General features: G+C 45.2%; 1 protein-coding gene across 1 annotated transcript in view; it reads right to left on the bottom strand.

Moving 5' to 3' along the window:
* MACF1 (microtubule actin crosslinking factor 1) overlaps positions 1–15,883 on the bottom strand; it is a 364,404-nt gene that overhangs the window by 192,613 nt on the left and 155,908 nt on the right. The window contains 3 exon segments of the mRNA XM_048501619.1: positions 1,918–2,024; positions 3,903–4,015; positions 4,695–4,861. Of these exon segments, the coding sequence (XP_048357576.1) occupies positions 1,918–2,024; positions 3,903–4,015; positions 4,695–4,861 (387 nt within the window).

Below are 15,883 nucleotides of genomic sequence, written 5' to 3'. Positions count from 1 at the left end.
TAGAGTTCCACTCATTAAGATAATGAATCAAATCCCTAACAGAGAGAAGTCTTTCTGGTCCTTCAAACAAGGATGTTGCTACATTGTTGTTCAAAACCCAATTTATCTAAAGAAGATCCAAACAACTATTGACCAGTTTCAAACTTGCGGTTTGGGGAGAAGACAATGAATGGGTAGTGGCAGGTTTTCATGGCAGACAGACACTCCTGCCATTGATTCTTTTCAATGTGGCTTCAAGTCCACATTGCTCTGATGGATGGTCTCTATCTTAGGAGGGATAGAGGCCAACGCTTCGTTGCTAATCATGAAGGATCACATGGAGATTTCTGATGCAGTGGACCACTCTATTTAGTTAAATTATCGGGGGGGGGGGGCAGGAATGGCTCTCCAACATAGTTATCACTAGGGACCAGACCTTGTTAGCACTTGGACAGGAAAGCAGCAAGGAAGACCACAGTTACTACATGGAGTCAGGCAATGACAAACCATCTCTGCTCTTCTCTTGCCTTGAAAACCCTATGGTCACCATTAAGTCAGCTACGACTTGACTTCCCACCACCACTGAATAGTGTTTTGGGCACATGTCTGTGCAGAAAGACTGTTGAGAAGCATTGAGAAGAAACTGGAACCAGTAAGAAGCAGAGCTTTAATCAGGAAGACAAAAGGTGGGATATTTTGATGCCTCCATCACTACTAAATCATTGCTACCGGTACCACAGTGTCAGTTTCCTCAGCATGTGTGCACACGCACCCACATTATTGTGTTCTGCGTTGTGCAATGTACCAGGTTTTGACTTGGGCCCACATAACTGAAAAGGAACAAAATGGGTCACCTCGTTTTTCTAATGTCCCTCAATTCCACCCGCGCGCCCCACCCCTACCCCACACACATTTTCTCTAAGGAGACCAAGCCAGCATACACAGCTCTTTCCTCCTCCATTATCTAGGATCAGACATTTTATATCTGGAAAAATCTCCCTGACTGGTGATTGTCCATCTTCCTTTGAACTTCCTCCCTCAGAATACAGTTTTTTTAATGAATAACAGCATCTTTTTGCCCAGTCAGGTTCAACCGCCTCCTTTTTTCCCTCCTGCCAGCACCAAAAGTACAAACATCTACCTTCCCTCCTCATCCTGACATATTTTTAAGTATTTGAAGACACTAGGAGTATAGTGTCAAGATTGAGGGATGTAATTGTGTACAGTTCTGGGCACCACAATTCAAGAGAGATATTGACAAGCTGGAACTGGTCCAGAGGAGGGCAACCAAAATGTTAAAAGGTCTGGAGTCCATGCCTACAAAAAGGGGCTTAGGGAGCTGGCGATGTTCAGTCTGGAGAAGTGAAGGTTAAGGGAGGACATGACAACTATGTTTAACTATTTGAAGGGATGCCAGATCGAAGAGGGAGCAAGCTTGTTTTCTGCTGCCTTAGAGGCTAGGACACGGAGTAATGGATTCAAGGTACAGGAAAAGAGATTCCTCCTAAACATTAGGAAGAACTTCCTGATCGTCAGAGCTGTTTGACAGTGGAATTCACTGCCTTGGGAGAGTGGTGGAGTCTTCTTCTTTGGAGGTTTTTAAACAGAGGCTGGATGAACACATGTCGGAGTGCTTTGACTGTGTCTTCCTGCACGCCAGGGGTTTGGACTTGATGGCCCTTGGGGTGTCTTCCACCTTGTGTTCTCTTCTGTGATTCTATGAAGATGAGGAAGCCTCTTTCATAAATATATATCACTCTTCCTTGCATAGTAGAAGGCCAACGTTCATGCTTCCTGGTCCTCTAGGTAATCTCTCCACATATGTACGCCCTCTATTGCTATTCTCTGAAATGTTTTTGGACCAAACTGCCTCCAAAATTCACTTGGCCAACAAATAAGAGATTCAAACCAGACAGAACAAGCAGCAATAGAACTTACGGTGGCACTGATCCCTTCTCCTCCCTCTGGGACTTTGGGAAAGGCATCATAAATTGAAGACACATAAGTTATCACAGACTTTTCATCTGGTGAGGGGACATCCACATCTGAAACAAGAAGGGGCACAAGAAGTAAGAAGGAAGGAAGGTGTGAATGCTACCTCCTGTTTTATTGGCCATTAAGACAAGTGCTCTTCATGCACAGCAGATCCAGAGGATATTGGTTTTCCTAGGCTATTTACTGTGTCAGGCTGCAAATGAAACATTCAGACCTTCAGTCCTCCAACATAATACACAAGCAATCTGATTGTTGTGGGTTTTGCAGGCTTTGTGGCCCTAACGTTTCACCTGCATCTATGGCTGGCAACTTCAGAGGTATGTCACGGAGAGATGTGTTTCTCTTCATGGCACAGTGTGGAATGATTGTATGGTGGAATATACATTTGTTCACCTCATAGGGGGGAAGGAACATTTGCATGTGTCTGAACAGAGTTGATTTACAGTTGCATTTGCTGTTACGTTTGTAATCACATAGATGCGAGCAAAACGCTAGGAGCAAAAATTACCAGACCACGGCCAAACAGCCCAGAATACCCACAAAAGCCAGTTGATTCCAGCTGTGAAAGCCTTTGACAACACAAACACAATCTCCCCTCCCTTCTCCCCACAAACACACAAGAAGCGACCAGGACAGAGAGAAGGAAGCATAGGAAGCATTCTGCAGCATAGGTAAATTGGTTTCTAAGAACAGGCTCTGTCTCTGCATAGGTAGCAAAACAGATCAGCTCTAAGATTTGACATTCAACTGGATGTCCTCAGCAGAACGACAAACATGAAAGTATTAATCTTTTTACTTTCATGAAATTCAACAAAAGTAGATGACCTGGTATCCAGTTAACCTAATCTCTTATTTCTTTGTTCACAAAAGCATTAGTCAATGCAGGCAAGAACTGACTCAGCTTGAGCACCACCAATTGTTCTCTGTGCAGAGGCATAAACCTGAAAGACAGTGCCGTGGTTTTAAACATGGGCTAGTCTGCTCAGAGGCCCCTTCTTGTGGAATGGGCTGCCTGGGAAGGTCTGGAGGACTCCCACTCTCCTGGCTTTATTTTTACTCTGAATTATTCAAGCAGGCTTTTCTATGCAGGCAATAGAGTAGCACAGTACATATGCCTGACAAAGTTACTTGGACAAATTATTAGGGACTACGGTCTGTACTATAGTGTATAGTTTGGATTCTGTTTTGTCATCATTTAATATGTCACATTAACTTTCATGCTGTGCTTCAGTTCTGTTCTTTAGATTTCTGGTTGGTTCTACAACTCAAATCCTATTTAACTATTTAAGAGAGCCAGCGTGGTATAGTGGTTAAGAGCAGGTGGATTCTAATCTGGAGAAATGGGTTTGATTCCCCACTCCTCCACCTGAGTGGCAGAGGCTTATCTGGTGAACCACATGTGTTTCCACACTCCTACGTTCCTGCTGGGTGACCTTGGGCTAGTCACAGTTCTTCTGAGCTCTCTCAGCTCCACCTACCTCACAAGGTTGCTGCTGTGGGGAGAGGAATGGAAAGGAGATTGTAGGCCACCTTGAGTTTCCTTACAGGAGAGAAAGGTGGGATATAAATCCAAACTCTTCTTCTTTACTGAATGTCCCATTTTATTGATTGTGCTGACTTACTCTGTATAATCCACCATGAGTCCCAGTGAAAAAGGCAGAAATATAATACTAGAAATATAAATATAAACCAACCAACCAACCAACCAACATTCCACTTAATCACAGAGCTGCCATCTAATCCTTCTTCAGTGACCACCAGTGTGAAGGACAGTCAGATCTCGCCCATCAAATGTGATGTGGACATACGGATTTAGAGATCTTCTGTCAAAGATCCATATGAATCCATATGAATCTCATTGAACACCTAAGTGAGGCCATGCCGCAACCCTAATGACAGAACTTCAGCTCCACTGTCTTCCCTCTCACCTTCTGCATCCAGCAATCTGGTGACCCCAAGCCGCTCAGCAATCTCAAAGGCCTGTTCCAGGTTCTCTCGGCCACTCTGAATCTGCACCCTTTCCATATCCACAAGATCTGGCCTGCAGGAAACAGCAAAAAGGTTGTGAGTTCATAAACTGATGCTGCCAGAAACTTCTGCAAAGGCAAGAGGGAGAAGAGGACACCCGTCATAAGCCCTTTGGCAAAATATTTCATGGTCCAAGACAGGCCAACTACCGCTAAAAACTGCATTTTTTAATCTCTCTCCTCCACAACTGGGAACTTAAGCTGAGGTTGCTAAGCAATTCCCTAGGAAGCCAAGAACTGATTTTTTTTCCCTCCAGGGCACCAAGATTCCAAGAAAGTCTGGAAAGACACACTTCTGAAGCAATCCTAATTATGTCTACTCAGAAGTATGTTCCAATTCAGTGGGGCTTATTCCTAGGAAAAAGACCTCAAGGCACACAGATACCCCAACACAGATTACTGGACAAGCAGGAACACACCTAATACTCAGAACTTGGAGTACGAAATTTACCACAAAGATAAACCCAATGTTCCAGCACAGATTGAGTCAAATGACATGTGGGTAAAATGATTAAGTTGTGGGAACTGTTTTAAACATTGATCATTTTTAAGGATCCACAAATATCAAACTTCAAAATCAAAACTTGGAATTTGCACCTCCATCTGGTCAAAATTTACAGAACAGCTTGCTTCAGCTAAAGAACTGGTACTATTTGTGGAGCTGCTCTGCTACTGGGGTCAGGTGGCTCATACCTGTATCTGTGAATAATAGCGTTGAACATTTTTCCATCACTCCAGCAGGAAGAGAAGTTGGTGCACTTCAGCCCCACATAACCTGCCGTCACTTTCTGGGTCCACAGGAGGAGCTTCTCTTTGGCGGACATGTCTCCAGACTCGCCACTGATGTAGATGTCAGAGATCTGGAAGAGAAGAAGACCATGTAGCGCAGGGTAATAATCTCACTTGGAGCAAGTCTTTGGAAGGCATGAGTCAGTAGCATTTCAATGGTGAGCAGGTTCTGCAGCAGGGGTCTGCAACCTGCGGCTCTCCAGATGTTCATGGACTACAATTCCCATCAGCCCCTGCCAGCATGGTCACTTGGCCATGCTGGCAGGGGCTGATGGGAATTGTAGTCTATGGAGAGCCGCAGGTTGCAGACCCCTGCTCTGTAGAATAATATGAAAGGGAGGCTACTTGCTTTGGACATGACGTTCTGGTGAACAACAGGAAGATACAAGCCACCAAGAACACTCTAGCACAAGCACTAATGTGCACTGGTACAATTTTACTTCAGTGAGGCATGAAGTTTGTGGAGGTGACTTTCCTGTCTGGCTGTGCTGTATGACAGATGGGGGAGTGTACCATTTCAATCTCCCATTCCAGGCATCAATTTTTTATGAAAAGTGTAATAAGCAGTCCACCCTCCCAGAGACTGTTACTGCTGGTGCCGGGACATCACCCTCTAGGGACAGACACTATTTTCCAAGCAGCCTGGCGCAGTATTCTTATACAGTGACAAGCCCTTGGGGAAATAGACCCTGTCTTCTTTTAATATGTTGTAAACTGCTTCTGAGAACATTGGGATCAAATAACAACATATTAATCTTGCAAAACAAATCAGTGGTCAAGATATCAAAGTTTAGTCTTGGATATGGAGTTATAGGGGGAGGGAGTACCAAACTGATTTCCTGTCCCCAAAGCCACCCATTCCACCTGCCCTTCACTCCCTTCAGATTGACTTATATAACTGAGGTCAGAGTACAGCGTCAGCCAAGAGTAGAGGTGGCATGCTATAAAAACCTCGATCCACATGAAGACTTAATTTCCCAGGGCCAATGCCTTTTGTACTCTACAAATCTGCCATCTTCATCGCAAACAAAACTACGAACGTCAGCAAAACTATCCAGTCTAGTCAGCCCAAGGGAAGTGCATTCATTTTCTCATCCCAGTTTATCAAAATACTTCTGTATGATAAAGCTCTCTAAGAAACCGAACACAGATTTCAAAGAATGAAGAATTAAAGGAGCAGCAGTGGCGTGGTGGTTAAGAGCAGGTGTACTCTAATCTGAAGGAACCGGGTTTGATTCCCCGCTCAGCCGCCTGAGCTGTGGAGGCTTTTCTGGGGAATTCAGATTAGCCTGTACACTCCAACACACGCCAGCTGCATGACCTTGGGCTAGTCACAGTTCTTCCGAGCTCTCTCAGCCCCACCCACCTCACAGGGGGTTTGTTGTGAGGGGGGAGGAAAAGGAGTTTGTAAGCCCCTTTGAGGCTCCTACAGGAGAGAAAGGGGGGATATAAATCCAACTCTTCTTCTTCAAAATCCAATAAAGTTCAGAATTCAAAACACAACCATGAACAAAGTCAGGTGCAAAATGAAACAGCAAAGCAGCCATTAATGATGATGATGATGATGAGGAGGAGGAGGAGGAGGAGGAGGAGCAGGAGGAGGAGCAGGAGGAGGTGGAGCTATCAAGCAGCAACCCATTTATGGAAACCCTTCAAGGACTTTTCAAGGCAAGAGACAAGGAGAGGTGGTTTGCTATTGACTTTCTATGCACAGCAATCCTGGTCTTCCTTGGTGGTCTCCCATCCAAGTATTAACCGTGGCTTATCCTAATAAGTTTCCAAGCTCGGATGAGCTCAAACATCTATTGAGGGGCTACTAAAAGCTGGGAGGAAAAGGCAAGTTCCTATCCTTTTTGTAACAGTTAAGAGGGGTGAGGCAAGTGTCCCCAGGGTGAGCTATCCACACGTGCAGCGCCATGACTGAGAAGTCCTCACACCCTCAACAAATGGAATGCACAGCAGAACCTTTCCCCAAGGAGGTTGTTCTGCTCAGCTACAAGCTAAGCTGGTTTTATTACTGCTGGCTCACTGATCTCATCTGCCTTTTAAAAAATTGTTTAATTTTTTAATTATGTTATCAGCAAGAACGATTTTATCTTACCGAGTGCCTTCAAGGCTTGCTACATGGCTGTGCAGGAAGTGGGAGGGGCACTCGCATGGGATCAGAGACGCCGACTGTGCTGTTATATGTCTTGCCAAGTTTTGAGTAGGGTGGTGATCATTCCTCCCAAGGACCACGTCTCAGAATGTTTGCAGCAAAGTGGAAGTAGTGGCTACGCAGCATTTTAGATTTGAAAAGGTCTAAGTGGCAGAGGTGGCAGAGGCGTAGCTCCAAGGGGGCAGGACGTGCACGATGCACTGGGCGCGCAGCCTGTGGGGGCGTTCCAGGGCAGGACTGGAGCGGAAGATGCACCACTGCACCAGGTACTTTCCTCCCTTGCTATACCTCTGCTAAGCGGAAAATGAATTTTCTTTTTAAAAACCAATACTCTGCATAGTTAGATCACTGGGGGACGGGGGAAACGGGACAGGACTGAAACCTATCATAGCATCCTTCCCGTCCTTGGCTATAGATGGTTTCGTATCCCACACAGTCCCTTTCCCAGGTGCAGAACAGCAGCAAGCAGAAGTGTTAACTCTCTCCTGTGCTATCAGACAGATTCACATGCCATCCCATGTCAGGTGTAGCTCATGTCTTTTATATAGACTGAATAGCCCTGTCTAGCTTCATTGCCCTGGGGATTTTGCCCTGGGGATTTTGCCCTGGGGATTTTGTTGAATTGGGAATGTGGGATACAAACTCCAGAACAACAGTGTTGTTAAAATTACTGTCAAACTCTTAATGGCCAAACGGGCCTTCCAGTACCAGAAGCTGCAGAGTCTCAGTGCCAGCCCCCACAGAGCCCTGAGCTATGTTGTGAAGTAAAACCATTTTGACTTCCAGAATGCAGAGAACGGATACACCCCGTGAGGCAGGTCAGAGAACGTCTGGCCCAAAGTCCCCCTGCAACCTTCCACCCAGAGTAACAAACAACTTCATGAACGTTTTCTAGTTCCAAAGAGCCTTCCACAAAAAGCTGCAAATAATTCAGGTGAATTCCCTTTATTTTGTACACTGACATCAGGTGATCCTTCCTTTCAAAATGCCCAAGGGCAATTTGCATAAAGGGCCAAGCGCAAGTGTAAAATGATGCTGTTTTTGTATCCCAAATAATCATCATAAGAGTTTGCATTTATACCCCAACTTTCTCTCCTGTAAGGAGACTCAAGGTGGCTTACAAGCTCCTTTCCCTTCCTCTCCCCACAACAGACACCTTGGGTAGGAGGTGGGAGAGTTCTGAGAGAGTACTGAATGAGCTGTGACTAGCCCAAGTGCAGAAAATAATCTGGTTCACCAGATAAGCCTCTGCCACTCAGGTGAAGAAGTGGGGAATCAAACCTGGTTCTCCAGATTAGAATCCATCTGCTCTTAACCACTACACCACGTTGGCACAAGCTGGCACATTTGAAAAGACAGGGAGCCGATTTGCTTCTGGTGACTCAGCATGGTATAAGGATTAAAAGTAGCGTACAATAACCTAGAGATCAGAGTTTGATTCCCCACTCTTCCACATGAGTGGTGAACTTTAATCTGGGGAGCTTGGGCTAGTCACAGTTCTCTCAGAACTCTCAGAACCCCACCTACCTTACAAGATGTCTATTGTGAGAAGGGCAGGTGACTGTAAGCTGCTTTGAGACTCCTTAAAAAGGTAGAGAAAAGTGGGGTATAAAAACTAACTCTTCTTCCACTACTGTAGGACAGCTCCGCACCTTGTAAAGACAGCCACCGCCCTGACGGATTATTCAATGTCTATGCATCCCTAGCCAATGGGAGGAAAAAAGATTTCAGGGACTCTGGGCCACTAAAATAACCAGGCACCAAACATCATTCCAGGCTTTTCATGTAATGGCAAAGGATAAGAACAGTGGCGATGTCCAGCCAGGAACATTTGACCGTAAAATGAATGGTCCATCAAGCTCAGCAATCTGTCTTTGGATAGAAGGTAGCCAGATCCTCCAGGGACTGCTTATAAGCAGGAGACGACGGCAAACATCCGCTTGAAACACGGAGCTTGCAATCCTAGCTCTTGTTCTGAATGTCTGCAAATCAGCCAAACAACAGACCTCCATGTAGCCGGGTAAATGATACTCAGGCAATTACAACATCCTGCCGCAACTGTTTCCATGTATTTATGATGTGCCCTGGGTGAAACTTTCTCATTAGACTTCCCGCCGATGCTGATTTCAGTTAATGACCTTGACTCCAGGTATTTTACAAGGAGGCTGGGGGTTAATACACATTAACCTTGGCTTATGTTTCCATACTACAGATAGCTCATTGTGCTAGAAACCTGGTACCTGGCTCTTCCATTCAGGAGAACAGGGAGACAGAAGAGGAAATAACACCACACCCGTCTTCTGCTTCAGAGTGTTCAAAGAATCTCATGTGCATCTCCTTGCCAGAATCCTTACAATAACCCTATAAGGTAGGTTAACATCAGTCTTCATATTCAAAGAGGCTGATGTGGTCAGAGAGGGAAAGGCAGCAAAGGTCAGACGAAGAAGAAGAAGAAGAAGAAGAAGAAGAAGAAGAAGAAGAAGAAGAAGAAGAAGAAGAAGAAGAAGAAGAAGAAGAAGAAGAAGAAGAAGAAGAAGAAGAAGAAGAAGAGGAGGAGGAGGAGGAGGAGGAGGAGGAGGAGGAGGAGGAGGAGGAGGAGGAGGAGGAGGAGGAGGAGTAGTTTGGATTTATATCCCCCCTTTCTCAAGGGGGGATATAAAGGCGCTTACAATCTCCTTGCCCTTCCCCCCTCACAACAAACACCCTGTGAGGTGGGTGGGTCTGAGAGAGCTCTGAAAAGCTGTGACTAGCCCAAGATCACCTAGCTGGCGTGTGTGGGTGTGCACAGGCTAATCTGAATTCCCCAGATAAGCCTCCACAGCTAAGGTAGCAGAGCGGGGAAACAAACCCGGTTCCTCCAGATTAGAATGCACCTGCTCTTAACCACCATGCCACTGCTCCTCCTAACTTACAGGTTTCAAACTGAGGTAAATTTTGAACTGGGGACTTCCTGATTCTAATTTCAACTTCCGGGGCCATCCTAAGGGTACTTTCCCTCATGCACAATAATGCACTTTCAATCCACTTTCAATGCACTTTGTAGCTGCATTTTACTGTGTGAAATAGCAAAATCCACTTGCAAACAATTGTGAAAGTGGACTGAAAGTGCATGATTCTGCCCTAAGAGTCACACCATAAGACTTCAGCAGAGCTGGAAGGGCGAAACTCTGCTTAGCATGGTCCTGCTGATTACTGGATGGGTGAAGAGGAAATCAGGTGTGTCTGAAGGAGACCTTCTTCAGGGAGGCCACTTTTGCCCTCAAGTGGCACCTGGCATGGCAACCTCACAGGGTTTTCAATGCAAGAGATTAGAAGAATGCATTTCATTGAATTTGCCTAGAGCACAGGTGTCAAACTCACGGCCCTCCAGATGTTATGGACTACAGTTCCCATCATCCCGCCAGCATGATGTTGGCAGGGGCTGATGGGAACTGTAGTCCATAACATCTGGAGGGCCCCGAGTTTGACACCTATGAGTGTTCCAGGTCATAAACCCTCAACCAGGGCCTAAATGGTGATGGAAAGTGTCACAACCAACTTATGACCCTGAGGGGTTTTCAAGGCAACAGAGGAGAATTGCCATTGCTTACCACTGCATAGCGACCCCTGTACTCACTGGAGGTCTTCCATCCAAGCAGTAACCAGGGTCAATCCTGCTGATATCCCAAGAGCTGACAAGATCAGGCTAGCCTGGGCCATCCACATCAAGCCTTAGGCAAGTTTTAGACTCACCCAAAGGCGGGACCACCAACACCGATGGTCAAGTGATGTGAGAATCCAGCTCTTCCCCTTCAAGCCTAGTCTCTCATGCTGGTGTTGCTATCCCAAGGGCTGCTAGCATCTTGTGAGAAGGCCCAACCTCCATGAGATATCAGATATTAGTCCTCACCTTCCTAGCAGGCACTAGCGAACCCGCCCTCCTTTGCTACTTCTGTGCTGGCTCCCGTCTCCCCCCTCCCCACCAGCCGTTCCCTGCCAATTCAGATTGGAGCATCATGTTAATTTCATGGCTGCTCTCTGCCTCACCAGCTTCAAACGCGGCATGTCTTGCACAGAGATGCTGCTTTTGCAGGGACGGGGCACCTCCCACAAAAAGGATCTGTCCTTGGAATTATTTAAAGAAGGAGAGAGAGGGGAAAGGGTTGGACAAATCCTTGCGCAGGGAAAGAAGGTAAGATAAAAGCTTGCTGTCTGAAAGGGCATATTAGGCAGCTGGCTATTGGTAAAATTAAAACGAAAATAAATCACGAGGCATATATTGAGAGGATTTTTTTTTCCAGTGGAGGAGGAAAATATAGATGCTCTCCCCTCCCGCCCAGGGCATCAAGAGAACAGTATCATCCCCACAAGACAAAACAGTTCAGACTTCACAGAAGCAAGATGGTTCTATAGGGAAAAGCAAGTCTCTTCTCTCCCCCACGGCACCTGCCCTGGCCAAGAGATCTGGCAACACTAGAAATAAATAGATCTAATCCTTGGAGAAGGCACAGACTCTCTACAAAAACCAATTCTCCATAGCTACAGTGCAACTATAGACATTTATATGGGCAAAATGGGATTAAAATCTATTTTTGCCCGATTCATACTGGAATTAAAAATTAAAAATGGGGTCTAGTTCTTTTTTTAAACATTTCAATTACAGGGAGTGCCTTTTTTAAAAAAAAGCTTGGTTTAAAATCAAATCAAAATGCAATACAAGCAACCATGTTAAATCCTATACATTACCTCTGAAAACTGAGGCATGTCCTTCTATAAACACATGGAGTTAAAGATGCTTTCCTATATACAGAGCTATTGGGGTGTGGCTCATGAGACTTCTGAGGCTAAACATTACAAATGACACAATGTGGAAACTCAAGGTGGATTCCAAGCTCCTTTCCCTTCCTCTCCCCACAACAGACACCTTGTGAGGTAGGTGGTGCTGAGAGAGTTCTGGCAGAACTGTGGCCAGCCCAAGTTCACCCAGTAGGAATGTATGAGTGTGGAAACACATCTGGTTCACTAGATAAGCCTGTCACTCAGGGGGAGGCCTAAGGAATCAAACCCAGTTCTCCAGATTAGAATCCACCTGTTCTTAACCACTACACCACGCGTCGCTGACTCTTAAAGGAGCACCCTGGGTCTAGAAAGTTATCAGAATCACCTCTAAAGTCCAGGGTATGGCAGCTCTGCTTTACTAGAATGATTAGTGAAAAAAGTAGTGGAAAGTACCATCAAGTTGGAGATGACACGGCAACCCTATACCGTTTCAAAGCAAGAGACATTTACAGATGCTTTGTGATTGCCTGCTCTGCATAACAAACCTGGAATTCTTTTCTTGGTGGTTTCCCATCCAAGCGCTAACCACAAGTGACCCTGCTTAGCATCTGAGATCTGACAAGATATAATCTGGAGAACCGGGTTTGATTCCCCACTCTGCCGCTTGAGCTGTGGAGGCTTATCTGGTGAACCAGATTAGCTTGTGCAGTCCAACACATGCCAGCTGGGTGACCTTGGGCTAGTCACAGTTCTACAGAGCTCTCTCAGCCCCACCCACCTCACAAGGTGTTTGCTGGGGGGGGGGGAAGGGAAAGGAGATCATAAACCCCTTTGAGTCTCCTTACAGGAGAGAAAGGGGGGATATAAATCCAAACTCTTCTTCTGAGATCTGACAAGATCAGGCTAGCCTGCCCTGGACCATCCAGGTGAGAGTCAGTGAAAAAGTATGACTATAAATAAAATAAAAATTTAAAAATCTGGGTGACCTTAAGCTCCATCAGCTGTCTGGGATCTGCCTGGTGTTCACTTCTCTCAAATTATGAATGTTTGACTCTGCATAGATTTTTCACCTCACAAAGAAAATGCTGCTTTTTTGCCCAATATCTTCCAGCTCAATCTGGAAAACTGTGGCCACTTCAAGGAATAGATGCTGCTTAGCATACAGACAAAGGCAGCCAAATATCTGTCTTCCATTTCCAGGTGGATTATTCTACTGTGCAAAAGGCCTAGCCAGAGAGCTCTGAATCATGCAGCCAGGTTCCATTTAACCAATAAACTGAACCTCAGTCCAGACAATGTTAAAAAGCTGTGGCTCGGCGTAAGCTCGGATCAAGGTCTGGGAGACTGCTGACTCTGGGTGGAGTTCACTCCTCTTCCCTTCCAGTTTGACCCAGACTCACAGTCAGAGAGGCAAATCACCATAGTGCCTGCCACGTTTGCCAGTTGAGGCCTTTCCTCACAATCTAGTGGAATCTAGTCACAGAGATCTCGGCACTGACCCCCTCCAGATTAGAGTACACCTGTGTGAGGTTATCTTTGAAAACCATGTGGAAGCAGAAAATGGCTGTCTGAGGGGCTTTCCCCACTGACAGAGTTGAACTGGTTTCTACCTAGGTTCGCCTCAGTGAATCCCCACTGCCACCGAGCTCAACATTGTTTTGTCTCAGTTCCCTCCCGCCCCCGCTCAGAACTGCGACATCCTTGTCGCAGTTATGAACTACACTTTTCTGCTGGAACAAGCTTCAAAGCTTCGAAGTGGGGAAGCATTGAAATGACACCTCATCTGTTCAACCAATCACGAGCCGCTTTTGTGGCATGCGCAGAACGGGAGAGTCGTGGCGGGCAGAAAGCGCATGTAACTGTAAACTTTAAACTGTAAAAACTGTAAAAAAAAGAACGCTCCCGTTTCCCGCCGTAACACAAGCACCAATCACGACCGAGAAGCAAAACAGGCACCAAGATGATCCCGCCCACTTAGCTCGGTTCCAGGGGGCCAACTCAGTTGCTGTGGAGACAGCCTGGAATCGTCCTCCACTGAAGGGAACCGAGTCGACCTTAGCTCCCTTCTGTAGTGGGGAAAGCCCCTGAGACAGCATGGTGTGGTGGTTAAGAGCGGTGGACTCTAAACTGAAGAACTTGGATTGATACCCTGCTCCTTCACATGAAGCCTACTAGGTGACCTTGGACTCATCACAAAACTCTCTTGGCCCTACCTACCTCACAAGGTGCCTGTGGTGGGGAAGACGATTATATGCTGCTTTGAGACTCCGTAAAGGCAGAGAAAAGTGGAGTACAAAAACCAATTCTTCTTCTGTTCAGTAGGTTGAGTTGTGCATGTTTGTGTTACATTCTATTAATATAAGCCAGTCCTATGAATTAATAGCCTCTAAAACATTGACAGCCTCATTCAGGTGTTGAAAACTGAAAACCGTTTATTGCATTAATCCATCTCATATCATCAATTTTTCCAAACATTATTGTCTTTTTAGGTAGCCTTGTCTTCTCATGTCGTCACCGGAGTATGACATCATGACTCATGTTAGTAATTTAATAGATATCACCATATCCCTCCAATTTTAAAGGCCTACACACACCCCCTCTCTCTCCCCCTCCCTCTCTCTAAATCAGCTGGAGATGTGGTAAGATTCTGAGCCACTGCCTCAGTGTTGTGGTCAAATGGCTGAAAGTACACAAATTGAAACTGAACCCAGTCAAGATGGAAGTAGTGCTAGTTGGGAAGGAGATCTTGAAGGACATTTCAACATGGCACAGATGACCCTTGGTGACTCTGTCAATATCCCAGGGGTTACACTGGATCCCACACAGCTGCTGGAGAAACAAGTTAATACAGCTGCAAAAAATGCAGGTTGTATTAACTTGGAATATACTACTGTGTACAGTACATGCTCGTTGTAAATGTGCTTCTATATTTAATTTTTGCTTCATTGAACATGATTATGCTTTGTCTTCGCTCTGTTTCAGGTGTCTTAAATCCAAACCCTATTGTTTACTGGATGTTTCATCCTGTTGATCATATTGACTAATACTGTGTAATCTGACTTGAGTTTTGTTGAGAAAGGTGGGATATAAACAGTGTGATGTAGTGTTTAAGAGCAGGTGGACTCTAATCTGGAGAACTGGGTTTGATTCCCCACTCCTCCACCTGTGTGACAGAGGCTTATCTGATATACCAGATGTGTTTCCGCATTCCTACATTCCTCCTGGGTGACCTTGGGCAAGTCACAGTTCTGCCAGAACTCTCTCAGCACCACCTACCTCACAAGGTGTCAGTTGTGGGGTGAGGAAGGGAAAGGAGTTTGTAAGCCACCTTGAGTCTCCTTACAGGAGAGAAAGGTGGGGTATAAATCCAAACTCTTCTAAATTAAATAATATATACTAACTTATAATGTAGTATATAATATAGTATGGTAATTTATAATAGTATGTTGGAAATTAAACCCTGGCCTCAACTTCCTCCCTCAGTTTATGGTAGCATATCCCTCCAGTGTATGATTTACTGTTTAGCTGCCAGACTGAACCATCCTTCTGAGATTCTGAGATTAAGCACCAATGTAGGAATATTTATTACTAGTTGTATTTTAATGTTAATGTGTGGTTTTAAATTTAAATGTTCTATTATGCATGTATTGTTTATATTGCAAGCTGTCCTAAGCCCAGTTATGCTGGGGGTTGCGGGTGAGATATAAATAACCATGCATTTATTAATCATTGCCACCAGCCAGTGATGTCCTTCATATGCATCAGGTTCTTCCTAAGAACCGAGGATGCTGTAATGTACAGGCATATATATGTGTAGATCCCAGCAATATGGCCAGGTATTTATCATATTGTTATTGTATTGGGCAAATTGGATACAGGAATCCTGGGTTGGCCTGGCAGTAGACTTAAAATGAAAAACAAAATTGACCCACATTTCTAGTTTTTATGGCTAGAGAAATAAATCTAAAAGTGTACACCCAGTTCCTGATGAAAATGGGAGAATCCCGGCTGAGATTTCCAGCACTTGAGAGTGGCGCTTCAGAGATCCGCCTTGTCCTTCCCATGTGGGCAGCAAAAATGAATTCAACAACTAAACCAGAAATATGAATAATTTATTTACACTGCAGAATATGGCTTTACTAGCACAGATCTGTCATTTCTTTTTATATTCAGCCTC

This window comes from Sphaerodactylus townsendi, linkage group LG06, assembly GCF_021028975.2.
Source record: "Sphaerodactylus townsendi isolate TG3544 linkage group LG06, MPM_Stown_v2.3, whole genome shotgun sequence".
Taxonomy (NCBI): Eukaryota; Metazoa; Chordata; class Lepidosauria; order Squamata; family Sphaerodactylidae; genus Sphaerodactylus; species Sphaerodactylus townsendi.
Note: the sequence above shows the minus strand (reverse complement) of the source record. Positions and strands in the feature narration are given on the sequence as shown.